At 41.4% G+C, this 18,005-nt stretch overlaps 1 protein-coding gene across 2 annotated transcripts in view; it reads right to left on the reverse strand.

Annotated features, from left to right (window-relative positions):
- The window catches only part of inpp5f (inositol polyphosphate-5-phosphatase F), a 267,473-nt gene that overhangs the window by 29,503 nt on the left and 219,965 nt on the right, over positions 1-18,005 (reverse strand). For both annotated transcript variants that reach the window (XM_072239523.1, XM_072239522.1), the window contains 3 exons: positions 15,547-15,671; positions 8,657-8,734; positions 6,552-6,672 (listed from right to left, as the gene is read on the reverse strand). In XM_072239523.1, the coding sequence (XP_072095624.1) occupies positions 6,552-6,672; positions 8,657-8,734; positions 15,547-15,671 (324 nt within the window). The remainder of the gene's footprint in view (positions 1-6,551; positions 6,673-8,656; positions 8,735-15,546; positions 15,672-18,005) is intronic.

Below are 18,005 nucleotides of genomic sequence, written 5' to 3' on the forward strand. Positions count from 1 at the left end.
ACTCCCCTGTCTTTAAGACCGGTATTTCTTGGATATTTGCCTACATTGTTCAAAAGGCATCAACTTTAATGATCATATCCTACTGTGAATGCACTGTGCTAATCTGTGCTGATCAACTGATAGACAGAGTGCACCAATTTGATAGTATAGTTAGTTACATGGGTAAATGTAACCAATCTGATAGCACAGTTAGTTACATGGGTAAATGAGGTGTTTTGTCCAGAATTGAGTCTCCATCTTGTACTGACTTGCTCCACCATTTCATAGAAAGTAATCACCAAGGATGAGAACAAACCATCCTCCAAGATAAATGACATTGCACCCAGAAAAATGATCAATATACCTGTCACCACTATAAAGTTAATTGTACAAACATACTGTCCATTCAAGGACATATCACACAACTGAGATTTTGTTATAAAGTTTGAAATTGCAAATCTATATCTTGAATCTCATTAACTGAACCTTACCTCACTTCATCTGACTCAGTTCAATGCGTCTCTATTGACCAGCTTAAAATGTATCTGGGACTGAATGCAATATTTAAGGTATACCAAGCAATAACATGGAAAAGAGATTCGATACTTTAATAACAAAGAAATGTGGCATAGAACGAGCAGAAGATCCATCGGCCAGAAAGACAGAGTGTGTTTTAATTCGACTTTAAGGATCTGGATAGTTGAACATCCCTTTAAGAAACTGGCAGCAGAAAAATCATCCCATTGGTGAAGGTGGTCCTCCAATACAGTCGTGGAGTAAGTTGGCTAGAACATCAGGAAAAAGGGCAAGGTCACCAAGCTCCTCCAGCCTGCCCTCACCTAAGGTTGTCAATTGTCCTGTATTAGCCGGGACATCCCGTATATCGGGCTAAATTGGTTTGTCCCATATGGGACCGCCCTTGTCCCCTGCTAAGGTAGAGTGTTCCTATGAAACATTTTGTGCCAAAATGGCGTAAAGCAAAGACGCAATTACCATTAATTTATATGGGAAAAATTTTTGAGTGTTCCCAGACCCAAAAAATAACCTACCAAATCATACCAAATAACACATAAAACCTAAAATAACACTAACATATCGTAAAAGCAGAATGATATGATAAATACACAGCCTACATAAAGTAGAAATAATGTATGTACAGTGTAGTTTCACTGAACAGAATCGCCAAAACTGATTTGAAGAAAAAAAATCGGCATGTACGCACATGCGCACGACATGTATGCACATGTTACGCATGCACACACAGGTGCCCGCGCATGGCTTCATGGTCATGGTAGTCTTTCTCAGGGTAAACACAAGTGTCCCGTATTCGACTGCTACTTTTGTCCCTTATTTGGGAGTGAGAAATTTGGCAACTCTAGCCTCACCCAGACCTAGCTATCTTCCACATCTCCTCTTCTGCACCAACTTCCAAAAGCCCTCATTTCAAAGTACATTTAACATCAAAATATGTATACTACATACAACCTTGAAATTTGTCTCCTTACAGACAGCCACAAAACAAAGAAACCCAACAGAAGCCATTAAAAAAGACAGTCAAACACCCAATGTGCAAACAATAAAAATAAGCAAATAACATTCAGAACTGAAGCTGGTGAAAGTGCGTCCACAGTCACAAAACCAGCAGCTGATTCAGGAGCCTGTTAGTTGCAGGCCACGGCCTCAGTCCAGCTGCAGCTTCAACACGCTTGCAGGCTCTGATCTCTCACATAATTATCCATTTCCTTTTCAAATAACCCCAAGATCTGATCTCCACAACTTTCTAATGACTGCACTCTGGGAGAAGTTACTAAACGACCACCCCTTCCTTACCTTGTCCTCTCAGATTCTCCCACAAAAATATATTTCTAAAATATATAAATTAAATATATAAATATAAAATATATCTAAACAATCCACTCTAGCCTGAAAAACGTTTCTGGCTCTGTATACCATATAAGAGATGTGAAGGCAGTGGAGAAAGTTCAAAGAAGGGCTACTGGACCCATTCCAGGCCTGCAGGGTATGAGCCATGAAGAAAGATTGAAAGAATTAAATCTTTTTAGCCTAAGTAGACATAAAATGAGAGGAGACATGACAGAAGTGTTCAAAATCATTAAAGGTATAAGTAAAGTGGATGCTAGCTGCTACTTCAAATTTAATCCATCATCAAGGATATGGGGCCATAGGTGGAGACATGGTTAAGGGGAGACCATCATCATGAAGCATTTCTTTACACAGCAAGTTGTGGACACATGGAACAAACTACCTAGTTGTGCAGTTGAGAGTAATAACCTGGAGACTTTCAAATCTAAACTCGATAGTTATTTCAACACACTATGTGAATAGGAAATCGGCAAGCTTTGATGGGCCAAGTGGCCTGCTCTTGTCAAAATCTTCCTAATGTTCTAATGCAACAACCAGTCTCCAATTCATGCCTACACACTTCCTGTAATGCCATTTGCTCCTACGTTCATCACCTGCCTTGTGTGGCACCCTTTAAGGCATGCCCATAAGACATTCCAGGAATTAGCCCAGTGATTCTCTATTGGACAGTCTTCAATGCTAGTATGTATTTATTTTAAAATTTAGGGGATAAAACTGTGAGCAGTGCTCACAAACATCCCATACAACTGTAACATACAGTAGCTGTCCATTTCTAAATTCTAGCCTTCCTAGAATAAACACCAATATGCAACTTGCTTTTCTAACCACAATTTCCTGTCTAACATTTTGCAATTCATGCACAATACCCTCTAGATCCATCCTCGGTACTTAATTCAACTGCAGTCTTCCTGCATTGTCTGTAGATTCCCCTTACAAAAGAACAACTCACTTCCCCACGTTAAATTCTATTTGCTAAGTCATCACCACTTACTCAATCTATCAATATCCAGATGCAAAGGTCTAATGTTCTCCTCCTATTCAGCAAACTTGGATGCCTTACGTGTGGCCTCCCCTTCAAGGTCACTAACATAAAAGAGTCAAAAGTTGATCCTTCCAATGATCCACTAGTTACATCCTTCCTAAGTTACATCCAGCCTAAAAAAGACTTTGACTCCATATTCCATGCAACAACTAGTCTCCAATCCACGCCATAACACTTTCTCTCATGCTATTAGTTCCTACATTCATCACTAGGCTGGTGTGGCACCTTTTCAAATACCTTGTGAAAATTCAAAAACATGACATCTATACGTTCCCTTCTGTCAACTTTACTAGTTAAATCCTCGAAGGACTCTGGGCAAATTTATCAAACAGCATTTACTTTCTCTTCTCGCAGCTGCCTCCAGGAAGGTAGTACAGAAGCCTCAGGTTCAGGGACAGCTATTACACCTCAACCATCAGGTTCTTGATCCAGATAGGATAACTTCACTCAATTTTACAAGACCAATCATTGAAATGTTCCCACAACCAATGGACTCACTTTCAAGGACTCTTCATCTCATGTTCTTTGATATTTATTATTTATTTATTATCATTATTTCTTTCTTTAGTATTTGCAGTTTGTTGTCTTCTGCACTCTAGTTAAATGTTCTAGTTGGGTGGTCTTTCATTGATTCTGTTATGGTTATTATTCTGTATATTTTTTGAGTATGCCCACAAGAAAATGAGTATCAGGGTCTTATACGGTGACATATATGTACTTTGATAATAATAAATATACTTTGAACTTTAAAACCATGTTGTTTAGATGTTAAGCTAACAGGCCTATAGTCACTTTTTTTTGTCTTCATCCATTCCTGAACAATGGGATTGCATTTGCAGTTTTATAATTTGCCGCTATTTTCCAAGCCTTTAATCCAGTTTTATCCCATCATGAACAAGCCACTCAAGGTACCCAAACTAAAGCAACAGAGCTCCATACTTCGCAACTCAAGTCACATCATTCAATGATATGCTCGTTGCAGCTGACTATTTTCACTATGACTAAATTACACAGATTGTCTTCACAATCTCATCACATCAAATACATGCATGGGATCAACTCAGCTTCACGGCCTTTTCACCATGTTCATCTGCGACTGCACTAACTAACACATGACAGGGACTGCTGTGTGCTTGCTCATGCAGAAACGTGGCTCCAGGGCAACACTCCATGCACCGTCAATTTTCAGGCCACGACACTCGGGCTATATTATGTTTTCGTTTGTGACTGCACGTTTTTCCACAATATTAATTATATGTGCTTTGTGCCCTGTGTGGCCGTTGTACTGTGGTTCGCACCTTGGGCCCAGAGGAACTATGTTTCATTTGGCTGTATTCACGGGTATGTCTGAATGACAATTAAATTTGAACCTGAACTTGAGGACAAAGGGTTAGAGATACAATTTTTTTTGGTAAAAATTGTCCCAGAATTGGAGTCGTGTTAGTGGTAGCAACAAAACTGGTAAGGAGCATTTAATATTATGTTTACTGCTAGCACTGTGGTTTACACCTTGGCCCCGGAAGAATACTGTTTCACTTTTGCTGTCTTCATTGTATTCACGTGTATGGTTGAAGGACAATTAAATTTGAACTTGAACAATATGTGAGTCCACAGCCTCCTCTACGGCCACGATGAGGCCGCACTCATGCTGGAGGAGCAACACCCTATATTCCATCTTGGTAGCCTCCAACCTGATGGCATGAACATCGATTCCTTGAATTTCTAGAAATTGTCTCCCCCCTTCACAATTTACCCATTCCCATTTCCCTCTCTCACCTGATCTCCTTACCTGCCCATCAGCTCCCTCTGCTGCTCCTCCCCCTTCCCTTTCTTCCATGGTCTTCTACCCTCTCCTGTCAGATTCCTCTTCTCCATCCCTTTCTCTCTTTCACCAATCAACCTCACAGCTCTTTGCTTCACCCCTCCTCCTCCCGCTTTCATCTTTTACCTTGTCCTTCTTCCTCCCCTCCCCCACCTTCTAGCTCTGACTTCTCAGCTTTCTTTTCCAGTCCTGATGAACAGTCTCTGCCTGAAACGTTGACTGTTTACTCTTTTCCATATGCTGACTGGCCTGCTGAGTTCCTCCAGCATTTTGTGTGCGTTGTTTGGATTTCCAGCATCTGCAGATTTCCCTGTGCAAAAATATTATGTTGACTGACTTACAAGTTGGTCTTCCATCATACCGACAGATGATCAGCACACAACTGAAGAAAGTCAGACCTAGCCAACAACTAGCTGGTGGCTCAAATCAGTAGTGCGTAAGACCGTAAGGCATAGGAGCAGAATTAGGCTGTCTGGGCCATCGAGTCTGCTTCACCATTCAATCATAGCTGGTCCTTTTTTTCTATCTCCTCCTCAACCCCAGTTCCCGGCCTTCTCCCCATAACTTCGCATGCCATGTCCAATCAGGAATCTTTCAATCTCTGCCTTAGATACACCCAGTGACCTGGCCTCCACAGCTGCATGTGGCAACAAATTCCACAAATTCACCACCCTTTGGCTAAAGAAATTTCTCCGCATCTCTGTTTTGAAAGGGCGTCCCTCTATCCTGAGGCTGTGTCCTCTTGTCCTAGACTCTCCCACCATGAGAAACATCCTTTCCATATGTACTCTGTCCAGGCCTTTCAACATTCAAAAAGTTTCAGTGAGAACCCCCCTCATCCTCTGAATTCCAGCAAGTATAGGCCCAGAGCCATCAAACATTCCCCGTATGATAACCCTTTCATTCTTGGAATCATCCTTGTGAACCTCCTCTGGACCCTCTCCAATGCCAGTACATCTTTTCTAAGATGAGGGGCCCAAAACTGTTCACAATAACACCTGTTTTCAGCAGCTGGTGTGACAGGGTTGCATTGTAGATGATATGGCCATCTGATCGACATTCCTGGGTGTCAATAAGTAATAACAAACAATAGAAGTTACACAAGATTATTGTAAACAATACAGTATATGTTTTTCTCTGCAGATATTTTAATAGAATGCTTGATCAAGTCAGCTACTATGCACAAGACATCTCTGCAGTAATGCCAATTAGCATGCCTTCATGGTTGATTTTTCAAGTGTTGACTTGCAAATCAAGGGATATGTAAAATGAACAGCGTGAGGTTGAAGACAGAATTAAAATGATTGTCAGAGTCAAGTCATAGAGTTACATTCATCTAAGTAAACTTTACATTTTGTGTGTGGGTACAGAGAATGGTGAAGGTTCAGGTTCAGGAACAGTTATTACCACCTCAACCATTAGGTTCTTAAACCAGAGGGGATAACTTCACCTGCCACCGAACTGTTCCTACAACTTATGGACTCACTTTCAATGACTCTTCATTCTCACTATTTATTGCTTATTTACTTATTATTATTATTAATTTCATTTTTTGTTGTTGTATTTGCATTTTGTTGTCTTTTGCACATTGGTTGTTTTTCCATCTGTCTGCCTGTCCTGTGAGTGCCGATTCTCATCGATTCTATACTGGTTCTTGGATTTACTGAGTCAGACTACAAGGAAACAAATCTCAGGGTTGTGTATGTTGACATAACTACTTGGATAAAAAATTTACTTTGAACATTTTTTTTCAACTTTTCAGATAGTAATTGTGAATTAAAGACAGCACGCGAGGTAAGTCATGTTTTCTTGGCAATATCATACCTGCTGTTCCATGACCACTCGAGCAATTGCAGCTTGAACCACATTCGTCCGATCCAAACAGTCCATACAGTTCACCCTGAAGATTCCTTCCTGTTTGCAGATCTCTCCAGCCTGGTCAACCCTGCAATACAAAAGAACAATAGGTCGCCTTTGCTGTGATCAATGGTCAGTTTAGGTTAATTACACATTCCACAATAAAGAGCCCTTGCTCTAAGACCATAAGTATCAGAGAATTAGTTCTCTACTAATCATCTGCTGATTTTGTTCTAGTTTTCTTTTCATCAGTGGGAATTGCCAACATTTCCTGTTTCCAGGCTCAGAAACTGCAACTTTCAAAAGAGCCTCTTTATTCGACAGTAAAATTCTGTGTGGGAATCTTGCTTCACCGAGCTAAAAGGCAAAGGCCACCTCCAGGGATGCTGTTGTCCCTCAAACAGATTATGTGGCAAATAATGACACACATCCTGTGGTGTATAAAAGGCTGCCTATTTCTCACAACACTGTCCTAAATTGACTGAATATTCATGAAAACTGAGCACTTCAATTACATCACTGCTCAAAAGGAAATTATGGACAAATCTAAAAATATACTAGCCCCCAACTTAATCGCCATTCAATAGACACAAGATGCAGATGTTGGAATCAGGAGCATCACAAAACCTGGCTTAAAGAAAGTATACTGGCCATCACCCCTCTATCTTTTAGTCCAGATAAAAGGTCTCAACCTAAAACATTGCTGCCCATTTCCTCCTTAGATGTTGCCTGATCTACTGAATTCCTACAGCAGATCATTTATCAGTCGTTGCTCAGTATAGACAAGTTTATCCCTATCATGTTTAAGTGGGCTATCCTGAAACATCATGGACATCAGAACCTCCGTCGTGCAGAATATCTGCTTACTCTTCATCGCTGGAGCACCTTCGCTTTCTCCACCACAAAAAGTGGAGGCCACTGGCCACCCATTTCAATTCTACTTCCCACTTCCATTCCAACATGTCAGCCCACGGCCTCCTCTACAGCCACGATGAGGCCACACTCAGGTTGTAGGAGCAACACCTTATATTCCATCTGGGTGGCCTCCAACCTGATAGTATGAACATCAATTTCTCGAACTTCCAGTAACTGTCCCTCCTCCCCCTCCTCTCATTCTTGTTTCCCTCTCATACCTTGTCTTCTTACCTGCCCATCACCTCCCTCAGGTGCTCCTCGTCCTCCCCTTTCTTCCATGGTCTTTTGTCCTCTCCTATCAGATTTCCCCTTCTCCAGCCCTTTATCTCTTTCAGCAATCAACTTCTCAGCTCTTTACTTCACCCCGTCTCCCGGTTTCAACTATCACCCGCCACCTTGTATATCTTCCTCCCCTCCCCCACTTTCTTACCCTGACTTCTTCCCCTTTCCTTTCCAGTCCTGATGAAGGGTCTCAGCCTAAAATTTCAACTGTTTATTCCCATCCATGGATGCTGCCAGAGCTGCTGAGCTCCTCCAGCACATTGTGTGTATTGCTCTACATTTCCAGCATCTGCAGTCCCTCTTATGCCTATGCTTATTGTGATGACCGATCTGATCTACCTGCATTTTATTTTATTTTTCATTTTTATTTAGAGATACAGCATCGAACAGACCTTTCCAAGCCTTAAATGTCTAGCAACCCACCCACTTAACGCTATCCTAATCACGGGACAATTTACAATGACCAGCTAACCTACTAATCAGTACATCTTTGGACTGTGGGAGGAAACCAGAGCACCCGGCGAAAACCTACACATTCATGGGGAGAACGTACATACTCCTGACAGATGGAGCCATGCTAATAAAGTTATCAATATCTCAGTTGCAAGTACAAGGTGCTGAACAAAGTATTTCACATCAATATTCTGTACACCGTTGGCTTTATTTTACCTTTTAAAAAAGCCACAAATGCAACAGAAGCTTGCTGAGGAAATTATTTGGAGTTTAACCAGCATTAACATTGGATAAAAGTCAAGATTGAACACTCGTAACGTGATTGAAAGCAGCAAGTCTGTAGTTCTATAAACTTTTTATTACAACGAGCACCTTGTTTCTCATACATTCTTCCTGGAATGGAAGTAAATTAAGGCACTAACCAGCCCCATTTCATGTCGGTGATGATGTCAGAGATGGCATCTGTAAGCGTCTGCACATTTTCAAACTTCATTCCTCGACTGGGGGAAGAAAAAGCAGCCAGATCAATACATTTCAATTTCTGATTCAGAACAAATCAATTACTCTAAAATTTAAACGTCACGGTAAAGATGCCTGAGGGGTTCTGTCAGCACTTATTATTAATGCAAATAACAGTGTCACACAATAAGTCCTTGCTATACAGTCCTGTGCAAAAGTCTAGATGTAGCTAGGGTGCCTACGATTTTTCACAGTACTGTAGTAATTTTATGTATTCCATTGTACAGCTGCCACAAAAAAAAAGATTTCATGACATATGTGAGTGATGATAAACGTGATTCTGAGAGCGGGAAAGGGGCACGGCTGGGAAAAGGGGAAAGGAGGAGGCAGGGGAGTGGGAAGCACCAGAGAGACATTCTGTAATGATCAATGCACCAGTTGTTTGGAATCAAATACCTTGTCTGGTGTTTCAGAGCTGGGTGTGTCTGCACCTGTGCCAAGCCCTGCCCAGCCCAAAGGAAATTGGGTAAAATAAGCCTTGGACAGACTGAAAAAGAATGGAGGAAGAAAACCGGAGAAAACAGCAAGCAGAGGTACTTAATGAATACTTTAATTCAGTATTCACTACAGGAAAGGATCTTGGCGAATGCAGGGATGACTCACAGCAGACTGAAAAGCTTGAGCATGTAGATATTAAGAAAGAGGATGTGCTGGAGCTTTTGGAAAGCATCAAGTTGGATATGTCACCGGGACCGGATGAGACGTACCCCAGGCTACTGTGAGAGGTGAGGAGGAGACTGCTGAGCCTCTGGCAATGATCTTTACATCATCAATGAGGACTGGAGAGGTTCTGGAGGATTGGAGGGTTGCGGATGTTGTTTGCTTATTCAAGAAAGGGAGCAAAGATAGCCCAAGAAATTATAGACCAGTGAGTCCTGCTTCAGTGGTTGGTAAGTTGATGGAGAAGATCCTGAGAGGCAGGATTTATGAACATTTGGAGAGGCATAATATGATTAGGAATAGTTAGCATGGCTTTGTGAAAGGCAGGTCATGCCTTATGAGCCTGATTGAATTTTTTGAGGATGTGACTAAACACATTGATGAAGGTAGAGCAGTAGATGTAGTGTATATGGGTTTCAGCAAGGCATTTGACAAGGTATCACATGCAAGGCTTATTGAGAAAGTAAGGAGGCATGGGATCCAAGGGGAAATTGCTTTGTGGATCCAGAACTAGCCTGCACACAGAAGGCAAAGAGCGGTTGTAGACGGGTCATATTCTGCATGGAGGTCGGTCATGAGTGGTGTGCCTCAGAGATCTGTTCTGGAACCCTTACTCTTCATGATTTTTATATCCCTCCACTTCTTCCTTCATGAAGGAAGAAGTGGAGGGATGAGTTAGTAAATTTGCTGACACAAAGGTTGGAGGTGTTGTGGATAGTGTGGAGGGCTGTCAGAGGTCACAACGGGGCATTGATAGGATGCAAAACTGGGCTGAGAAGTGGCAGATGGAGTTCAACCCAGATAAGTATGAGGTGGTTCATTTTGGTAGGTCAAATATGATGTCAGAATATAGTATTAATGGTAAGACTCTTGGCTGTGTGGAGGATCAGAGGGATCTTGGGGTCCAAGTCCACAGGACACTCAAGGCTGCTGCACAGGTTGACTCTGTGGTTCAGAAAGTATATGGTGCATTGGCCTTCATCAATCATGGGATTGAGTTTAGGAGCTGAGAGGTAATGTTGCAACTATACAGGACCCTGGTCAGACCCCACTTGGAGTACTGTGCTCAGTTCTGGTTGCCTCACTATAGGATCTGGAAACCATAGAAAGGATTCAGAGGAAATTTAGAAGGATGTTGCTTGGATTGGGGAGCATGCCTTATGAGAATAGGTTGAGTGAAGGTTGAGTGAACTCGGCCTTTTTTCCTTGGAGCAACAGAGGATGAGAGGTGACCTGACAGAGGTGTATAAGATGACAAGAGGTATTGATCATGTGGATAGTCAAAGACTTTTTCCTCAGGGCTGAAATGGCTAACACAAGAGGGCACAGTTTTAATCTGCCTGGAAGTAGGTACAAAGGAGATATCAGGGGTAAGTTTTTTTTACGCCATGAGTGTTGAGTGTGTGGAATGGGCTGCCGGTAACAGTGGTAGAGGCGGATACAATAGGGTCTTTTAAGAGACTCCTGGACAGGTACATGGAGCTCAGAAAAATAGAGGGCTATGGGTAACCCTAGGTAATTTCTCAGGTAAGGACATGTTCAGCACAGCTTTGTGGGCCAAAGGGCCTGTATTGTGCTGTGGGTTTTTCTATGTTTCTAAATGCAGCAGCTTATTCTAAAGACAGTGAGTGTTTTGAATATTCTCCATTCCACATTGCTGCATTAGTCTCTGGGATTCCCCACAGCACAAGAAATACATCAAATTAACCAGCTATAAACAAGTCAACCAGATTGTAAACTGAAGGGCGATTCTGCCTTTCCAGTCAACAATACACTTCCTGGAACGATTGCAAATATATTAAAAAAGCAAATCTGTACAGAATCTCGCACAACATATGGTCCATGTCACTGGGAATTCAAATCTCGATTTGGAAACATTTTAACAAAATGTGAAATAAACTTAACCAGATTTAGATGAACACCAACCACAACACTCAACTTCACTTGTCCCATCACTGAACTGTTCTCACAACCTATGGACTCACTTTCAAGGACTCTTTATCTCATGTTCTTAATATTTATTGCTTGCTTGTTTATTTATTTATGTGTTGTATTTATATATTTATTTATTTCGTATTTGCACAGTTAGCTGTCTTTTACACATTGCTTGCTTGTTCTGCCTGTTGGGTGTGGTCTTTCATTGACTCTACTATGGTTCTTGGATTTACTGAGTATGCCCACATGTACCAAATAAAGTGGTGACTGAGTGTATGTTCATGGTCTTGGCTGCATAAGCTCATCCACTTCAATGTTGATGTGCTATGCATTCAGAGACGCTCTTCTGCTCATCACTGTTATAATGAGGTGTTATCAGAGTTACCTTTGCCTTCCTGTCCACCTGAACTTGTCCAGTCTGGCCAATTTCCTCTGACCTCTCATTAACAAGGTGTTTTTGCCCACAGAACTGCCGCTCACTGGATGTCTTTTTGTTTTTTGCACCATTCTCTGTAAACTCTCGAGACTGTCATGGGTGAAGTTCCCAGACCAGCAGCAAAGGAGATGCACCAACCACCCCATCTGGCACCAACAATCATTCTACGGTCATAGTCACTTAGATCATATTTCTTCCCCATTCTGATGTTTGGTCTGAACAACAACTGAACCTCTTGACTATGTTTGCATGCTTTTATACATTGAGGTGCTGCAACAGATTAGCGGTTTAGATATTTGCATCAACGAGGTACTTAGGCATACCTAAAAATGTAGTCTACATAAGGGACGTTCCCTTCCCTTATGTACATGAATGATAATGTGGTAAATCGGATCAGTGAATTTGCAGATGACACTAACACTGAGGCATAGTGGACAGTCAGGAATGCTGTCAAAGCTTGCAATGGGATCTGGACAAGCTTGAAAAGCAGCAGAAGGAATTTAAAACAGGCAAGTGTGAGTGTTGCACTTTGGGAGGACATCCCAGGGTAGGACATATACAGGGAAGAGCGGGACTCGGAGGAGTGCTGTAGAATAAAGGGATCTGGAAATACAGATCCAGAATTCCTCGAAAGTGACCATAGGTAGTTAAGGTCATAAAAAGAGCTTTTGTCACAATGGCCTTCATTAATCAATGTACTGAGTACAAGAGTTCAGATGATTTGTTGAAGTTGTATATTGGGTGAGGCCTAATTTGGATTAATGTGTGCAGTTCTGGCCATCTGCTTACATGAAAGATATCAATAAGATTGAAAGAGTACTGAGAAAATTTACAAAGATGTCGCCAGGACTGCATTATAGGGAAAGATTGCTCACAGGAAAATGAATCTCCGGATTGTACTTCATACGCTGTCATATACCTACTTTGAAAATAAATTTACTTTGAAGTTTAAAGATTGAATTGGTTAGGGATTTGTTCCTAGCAGTGGAGAATGAGGGGAGATTTGATAAAGGTATACAGAATAGTGAGGGGTATAGATAGGGTAAATGCAAGCAGGCCTTTTCCACTCAGGTTGGGTGAGACTAGAATTAGAGGTCATGGGTTAAGGGTGAAAGGTAAAATATTTAAGAGAAACCTGAGGAGGAACTTCTTCAGTCAAAAGGTATTGAAAATGTGGAAAGAGCTGCCAGTGGAAGTGGTGAATGCAGGTTCAATTGCAACATCTAAGAGAATTTTGGATAAGTACATGGATGTAAGGGGTATGGATGGCTATGTTCTAGATGAGGGATTTCCAACCGTTTTTATGCCATGGACCAATACCATTAAGTAAGGGGTCCCTGGACCTCAGGTTGGTTACCCCTGGTCTAGGTGCAGGTTGATGGTATGAGGCAGAACAACCGTTTGGCATGGGCTAGATGGGCTGAAAGGCCGGCAGCGCTCTATGGCTCTAGCAGAAGACTAGCTGCTGACCTGACTCAAACTCTGCTTCCGAGGAGAACTCAAATCATTTGGGCATTCATTTTATACTTTACTCCAGGAGACTTGTGGAAAACCTCATTAACCTTTTGAGATTGTTATGCGATCCAAATACATCGAAACCTTACCAATCGCTTGACTCTAACCTAACTATGACTCTAATCAGCTGTTTAACTAGGTGCATGGCTCAATAACTGGAAGATGTTCTTGATTTTAAATTCTATACAATGAAAAGCACAGAGTCAGGGGAGAGTGTCAGCAAATTCAAAAGATGTGAAGTGACCAGGAGGACATGTTTCTTTTTGAAATTAACTTTGGGCTGCTTTGAAGAACTAATTCTGTATTCTGCCTCTTGTATCATCTAACAGGAGGTAACATGCCTTTTGTTTAAAATATACAATTTGATAGCCTGAATTTTGAGAACCGAATTGTGTGAAAACTTGAGGCAGTTGATAGCACAAGCTTGAACAAAGTGAGGGATTTAAAAGTCCAATGTCCAAATCAGAATCAGATTTAGTATCACAGGCATGTGTTGTGAAATTTGTTAACTTTGTGGCAGCAGTGCAATACAATACATAATAATAGAAAAAAAAAGACAAAAGTGAGTAACAGTATAATATACACACACACACACACACCTATATACATATATATATACACACACACACACACACACACACATATATACATATATATATATACACACATATACACACACACACCTACATACATACATGCACACACACACACATAAATATAAAATATATAATAAAATAAAATATGTATATATATATATAAAACAGTTGAATTATATAAGTACTACGAAAAAAAGTAGTGAGGTAGTGTTCATGGGTTCAATGTCCATTCAGAAATAGGATGGCAGAGGGGAAGAAGCTGTTCCTGAATCGCTGAGTGTGTGCCTTCAGGCTCCTGTACCTCCTACCTGATGGTAGCAATGAGGAGAGGACTAGTTCAGGGTGATGGGGGTCCTGATTGATGGATGCCACCTTCCTAAGGCATCGCTCCATGAGGATAACCTGGATACCACAGAGGCTAGTGCCCATGGTGGAACTGACTAATTTTGCAACTCTTACTTTGATCCTGTGCAGTACCCACCACACCTCCCCATACCAGGCAGTGATGCAGCTAGTTAGAATGCTCTCCACAGTACATCTGAACTGTATTCTGTTCTGTGCAGAGCTCCACTGATGTTTGAAGAAAAAAAATCACAGACTTCATCATGATAATTACGGAGCTTATTGCTTAAATCATACATAGAAATTTCTCACAGATCACCATCCTGTTTCACTGCAACCACACCTTCTGACAGCCCCATAGACGGATGACAACTGAAAAATATTTACACCATATCCTAGTGACTGTAATTAAAAGACTACAGCATTTCCATTAGGTATTCTAAAAGTGAAGGCCAACATTTAGAACATTTCCCTGCCCAGAACAATCTCAGTGTTCGGATGTTCATGTATTAGATGGAAATTTTCTGCAATGTTTTGGGAATTACACTGGCATTTGACAAATTGTTTTTCCGCTGGGTACATTGGAGCTTTTCCCAACTCTACTACACTCAATCTTAATTATACATTACTATGCAGCAGCTTATGGTGTATCAGACCACCCAGAAAAGTGAAAGGAAAGCCCAGAAACCAGTGCTGTTGACTCTCGACCATAGGCATGAACATATGGGATTCTGCCTTCTGGCTGCCTGTTTAATATAGACCGCTATAATCTGCTAGTTGGTTTCAAACCTTCTCTACATTCCCTTGACTCAAATTACCACAAGAATTCCCAACTCAACGAAAACACTCGAGGAATAATGCAGCAATTCTACATTCTACATTTTCATCTGTTAATTACTCTATTGTTTGATAATTAATGAAATTCCACATTCTGCAATGTTCTACTAAAATCTGTGGCCTCTAAATGAAGCAACTATGAAATTGGAATCAAATTTTATTTTAAAATTTGCTAAACAGAAAATGGCAATTCTAGTAAGAAAAGCTGACATCTAATCAATCGCAGAGTCGGGGAGAACAGAACTGGTCAGGTGTCAGTGCTGTATAAAGGTGGAGAAAAATGATCCACATTTTAGAATCCCTTTTACAAAGATTAAAATTCAAATCACAGTGCCTGTTGCATCAAGGTGGAATCAAATATTACTCATAGTGGCTACACAAAATTCTAATTTAAGCCAACACCACAAGAACACTCAGGTTTGATAACAGCCAGATTTTCAGTCACAACTTATAATCTATTATTGATTCTTACCAGTGTTCATGAAAATCAAAGGTCACATAGGTGAGGTTTGGATTGTTGTAAAGCAGAACGTGGCGGAGAAAAGCATCTCCGATTATTTTCTCTCTTCCGGTCTGATCTACCAGGCTGACAATAACCTGCCAAGATTGAGGTGAAAAAAAAAATCAATGGAATACGATGCTGGATTTTCAAATTAATTCAAGGTCAACTTTAAAGGAGACCAGAATTTCAATTCGTGCAAGATAACTCATTAATTGAAAGATCAACAATGCTAACAGGTTTGGTGGTGGGCCATAAACTCTGCAATCCCTTCCCAATCCACCTACCTTCCTTCCTGACCCAGGGCTCCACCTTACATCTGTCTAATGCTTTATGGCATTTATAACTGTTGTTTGTAACCCCCCCCCTAATATCCTTATATGCAGCCCCACGTCTACTTTACCAGGTGTCTGGGGATGTGTTTTGTTGAAGTTGTGATTTAACCACAAGCTGTTGGCATTTATTGTCTTCAACAGAACTCAAAAATCACCAAAATGCACAGGAGTCCACTGAGCTCCAGAATGGCCTAAGAAACTCTGCACCTCACTCCGTATTTCCTCACTGCTGCTGAGAGAAATCGATCCTCTGTCTTCATGCTTTACAGACCTTGCAATATCCAACACACAATGCCCATTAGCCTCTTGTTTCAAAGAAAATGAAGTCACCTTCGGCAATCTTTTCTCAGTTGCATTTCCGATCCCCTCTCAGGCTTTTGCATCTTTCTCACCATGCGAGGTGTGGCAATGCACTCATGCAAGAACTCCGGGGGTTTCCATGCCCTGGTCAAGTCTCCTAACTGCTTTCACAGCTAACTTCAAAGGCCCATGCACATCATACAAGTATGAGTTGAGAGTTAGCAGGCAAAAGTTTAGGGGTAACACGAGGGGGAACTTCTTTACTCAGAGAGTGGTAGCTGTGTGGAACGAGCTTCCAGCAGAAGTGGTTGAGGCAGGTTCAATGTTGTCATTTAAGGTTAAATTGGATAGGTATATGGACAGGAAAGGAATGGAGGGTCATGGGCTGAGTGCAGGTCGGTGGGACTAGGTGAGAGTAAGCGTTCGGCATGGACTATAAGGGCTGAGATGGGCCTGTTTCCGTGCTGTAATTGTTACATGGTTATATACTCCACTGTTCTCCGCAGAACACTTTGCATGGTCTCTAATTGCCCTACTTTTCACAGCTCTGGAATTAATTCCATTTATTATTTTTCTGCTCACCTGATTAGACTATTAATAGCTCCTTGCAAGCAACAGCCTCCTAGGCATCAACCACACAGACAAGCTGTGCATTCTGCAAACTTCTAGTTTGTGGCTCCTATATATCTGAACCATTGATAAACCATCACAGAAAACAGTCTGTGGAACTGCAGTTCAAACACCTTTCCTGTCATTAGACTGGTGAATCCTTCTGCCACAGAGGCGGCATTGGATCTAATGAGCCGACCTAAATTTCATTTGCATCTGATCGGACTAGTCTGCGATTGGGACCATGCTACCACTCTGACACCCCTATCTTCATCAACCTTGCCCACTACTTTAAAAAAGCTCCAAGTTAAACAGGTTCCACCTTCCCAAACAATAGAACTCATAAAAATAATAATAAATAACAATAAAATAATAATAATAACAAATAATCCAAACGTCTCTCAGCTATAAGCTATCATATGGTAGCTGCCGTCATCATCATGTGCCGTGTCGTATGACATAGGCAGTTGTGGTCCCATAACCATGACTGTTCTCGGCAAATTTTCTACAGAAGTGGTTTGCCATCAGCCTCTTCTGGGCAGTGTCTTTACAAGATGGGTGACCCCATTCATTATCAATACGCTTCAGAGATTGCCTGGCGTCAGTGGTCACGTAACCAGGACTTGTGATGTGCACCGGCTGCTCATATGACCATCCACCACCTGTTCTCATGGCTTCTGAGTGGGGCTAAGTAGGTGCTACACCTTGCCCAAGGGAGGCCTGCAGGGTAGCGGAGGGAAGGAGCGCCTTAAACCTCCTTTAGTACAGACACATCTCTATCCCACCACTCTATTAATAATAAAATAATAAGAAGAAATAATCCAAACATCTCTCAGTTATTGGCAATCATACGGTTACTATATCAAAGTCATAAAAATAAATGTTCATATCTGCTCTGGATAACAAACTGTCTTGTGGATGTACCAACGTCCTGTTACTTATGCAGCTTAGGTAGCATTAGATAGTAATGCTCCAGGATATGCTTCATAAACAATTTCAAATTAAATAAGGTTATAAACACATGTGCTACTAGTCCTAAATGTATAGGAATCACAACAGGCGAAGGAGGCAATGCTGAGGCTTTATAAGGCATTGGGACAGACCTCACTTGGAGTATTGTGAGCAGTTTTGGGCCTCTAAGAAAAGATGTGCTGCCATTCAAGACAGACCTGAGGAGGTTCACAAGAA

The sequence above is a fragment of the Mobula birostris genome, chromosome 21, assembly GCF_030028105.1.
Source record: "Mobula birostris isolate sMobBir1 chromosome 21, sMobBir1.hap1, whole genome shotgun sequence".
Lineage (NCBI taxonomy): Eukaryota > Metazoa > Chordata > Chondrichthyes > Myliobatiformes > Myliobatidae > Mobula > Mobula birostris.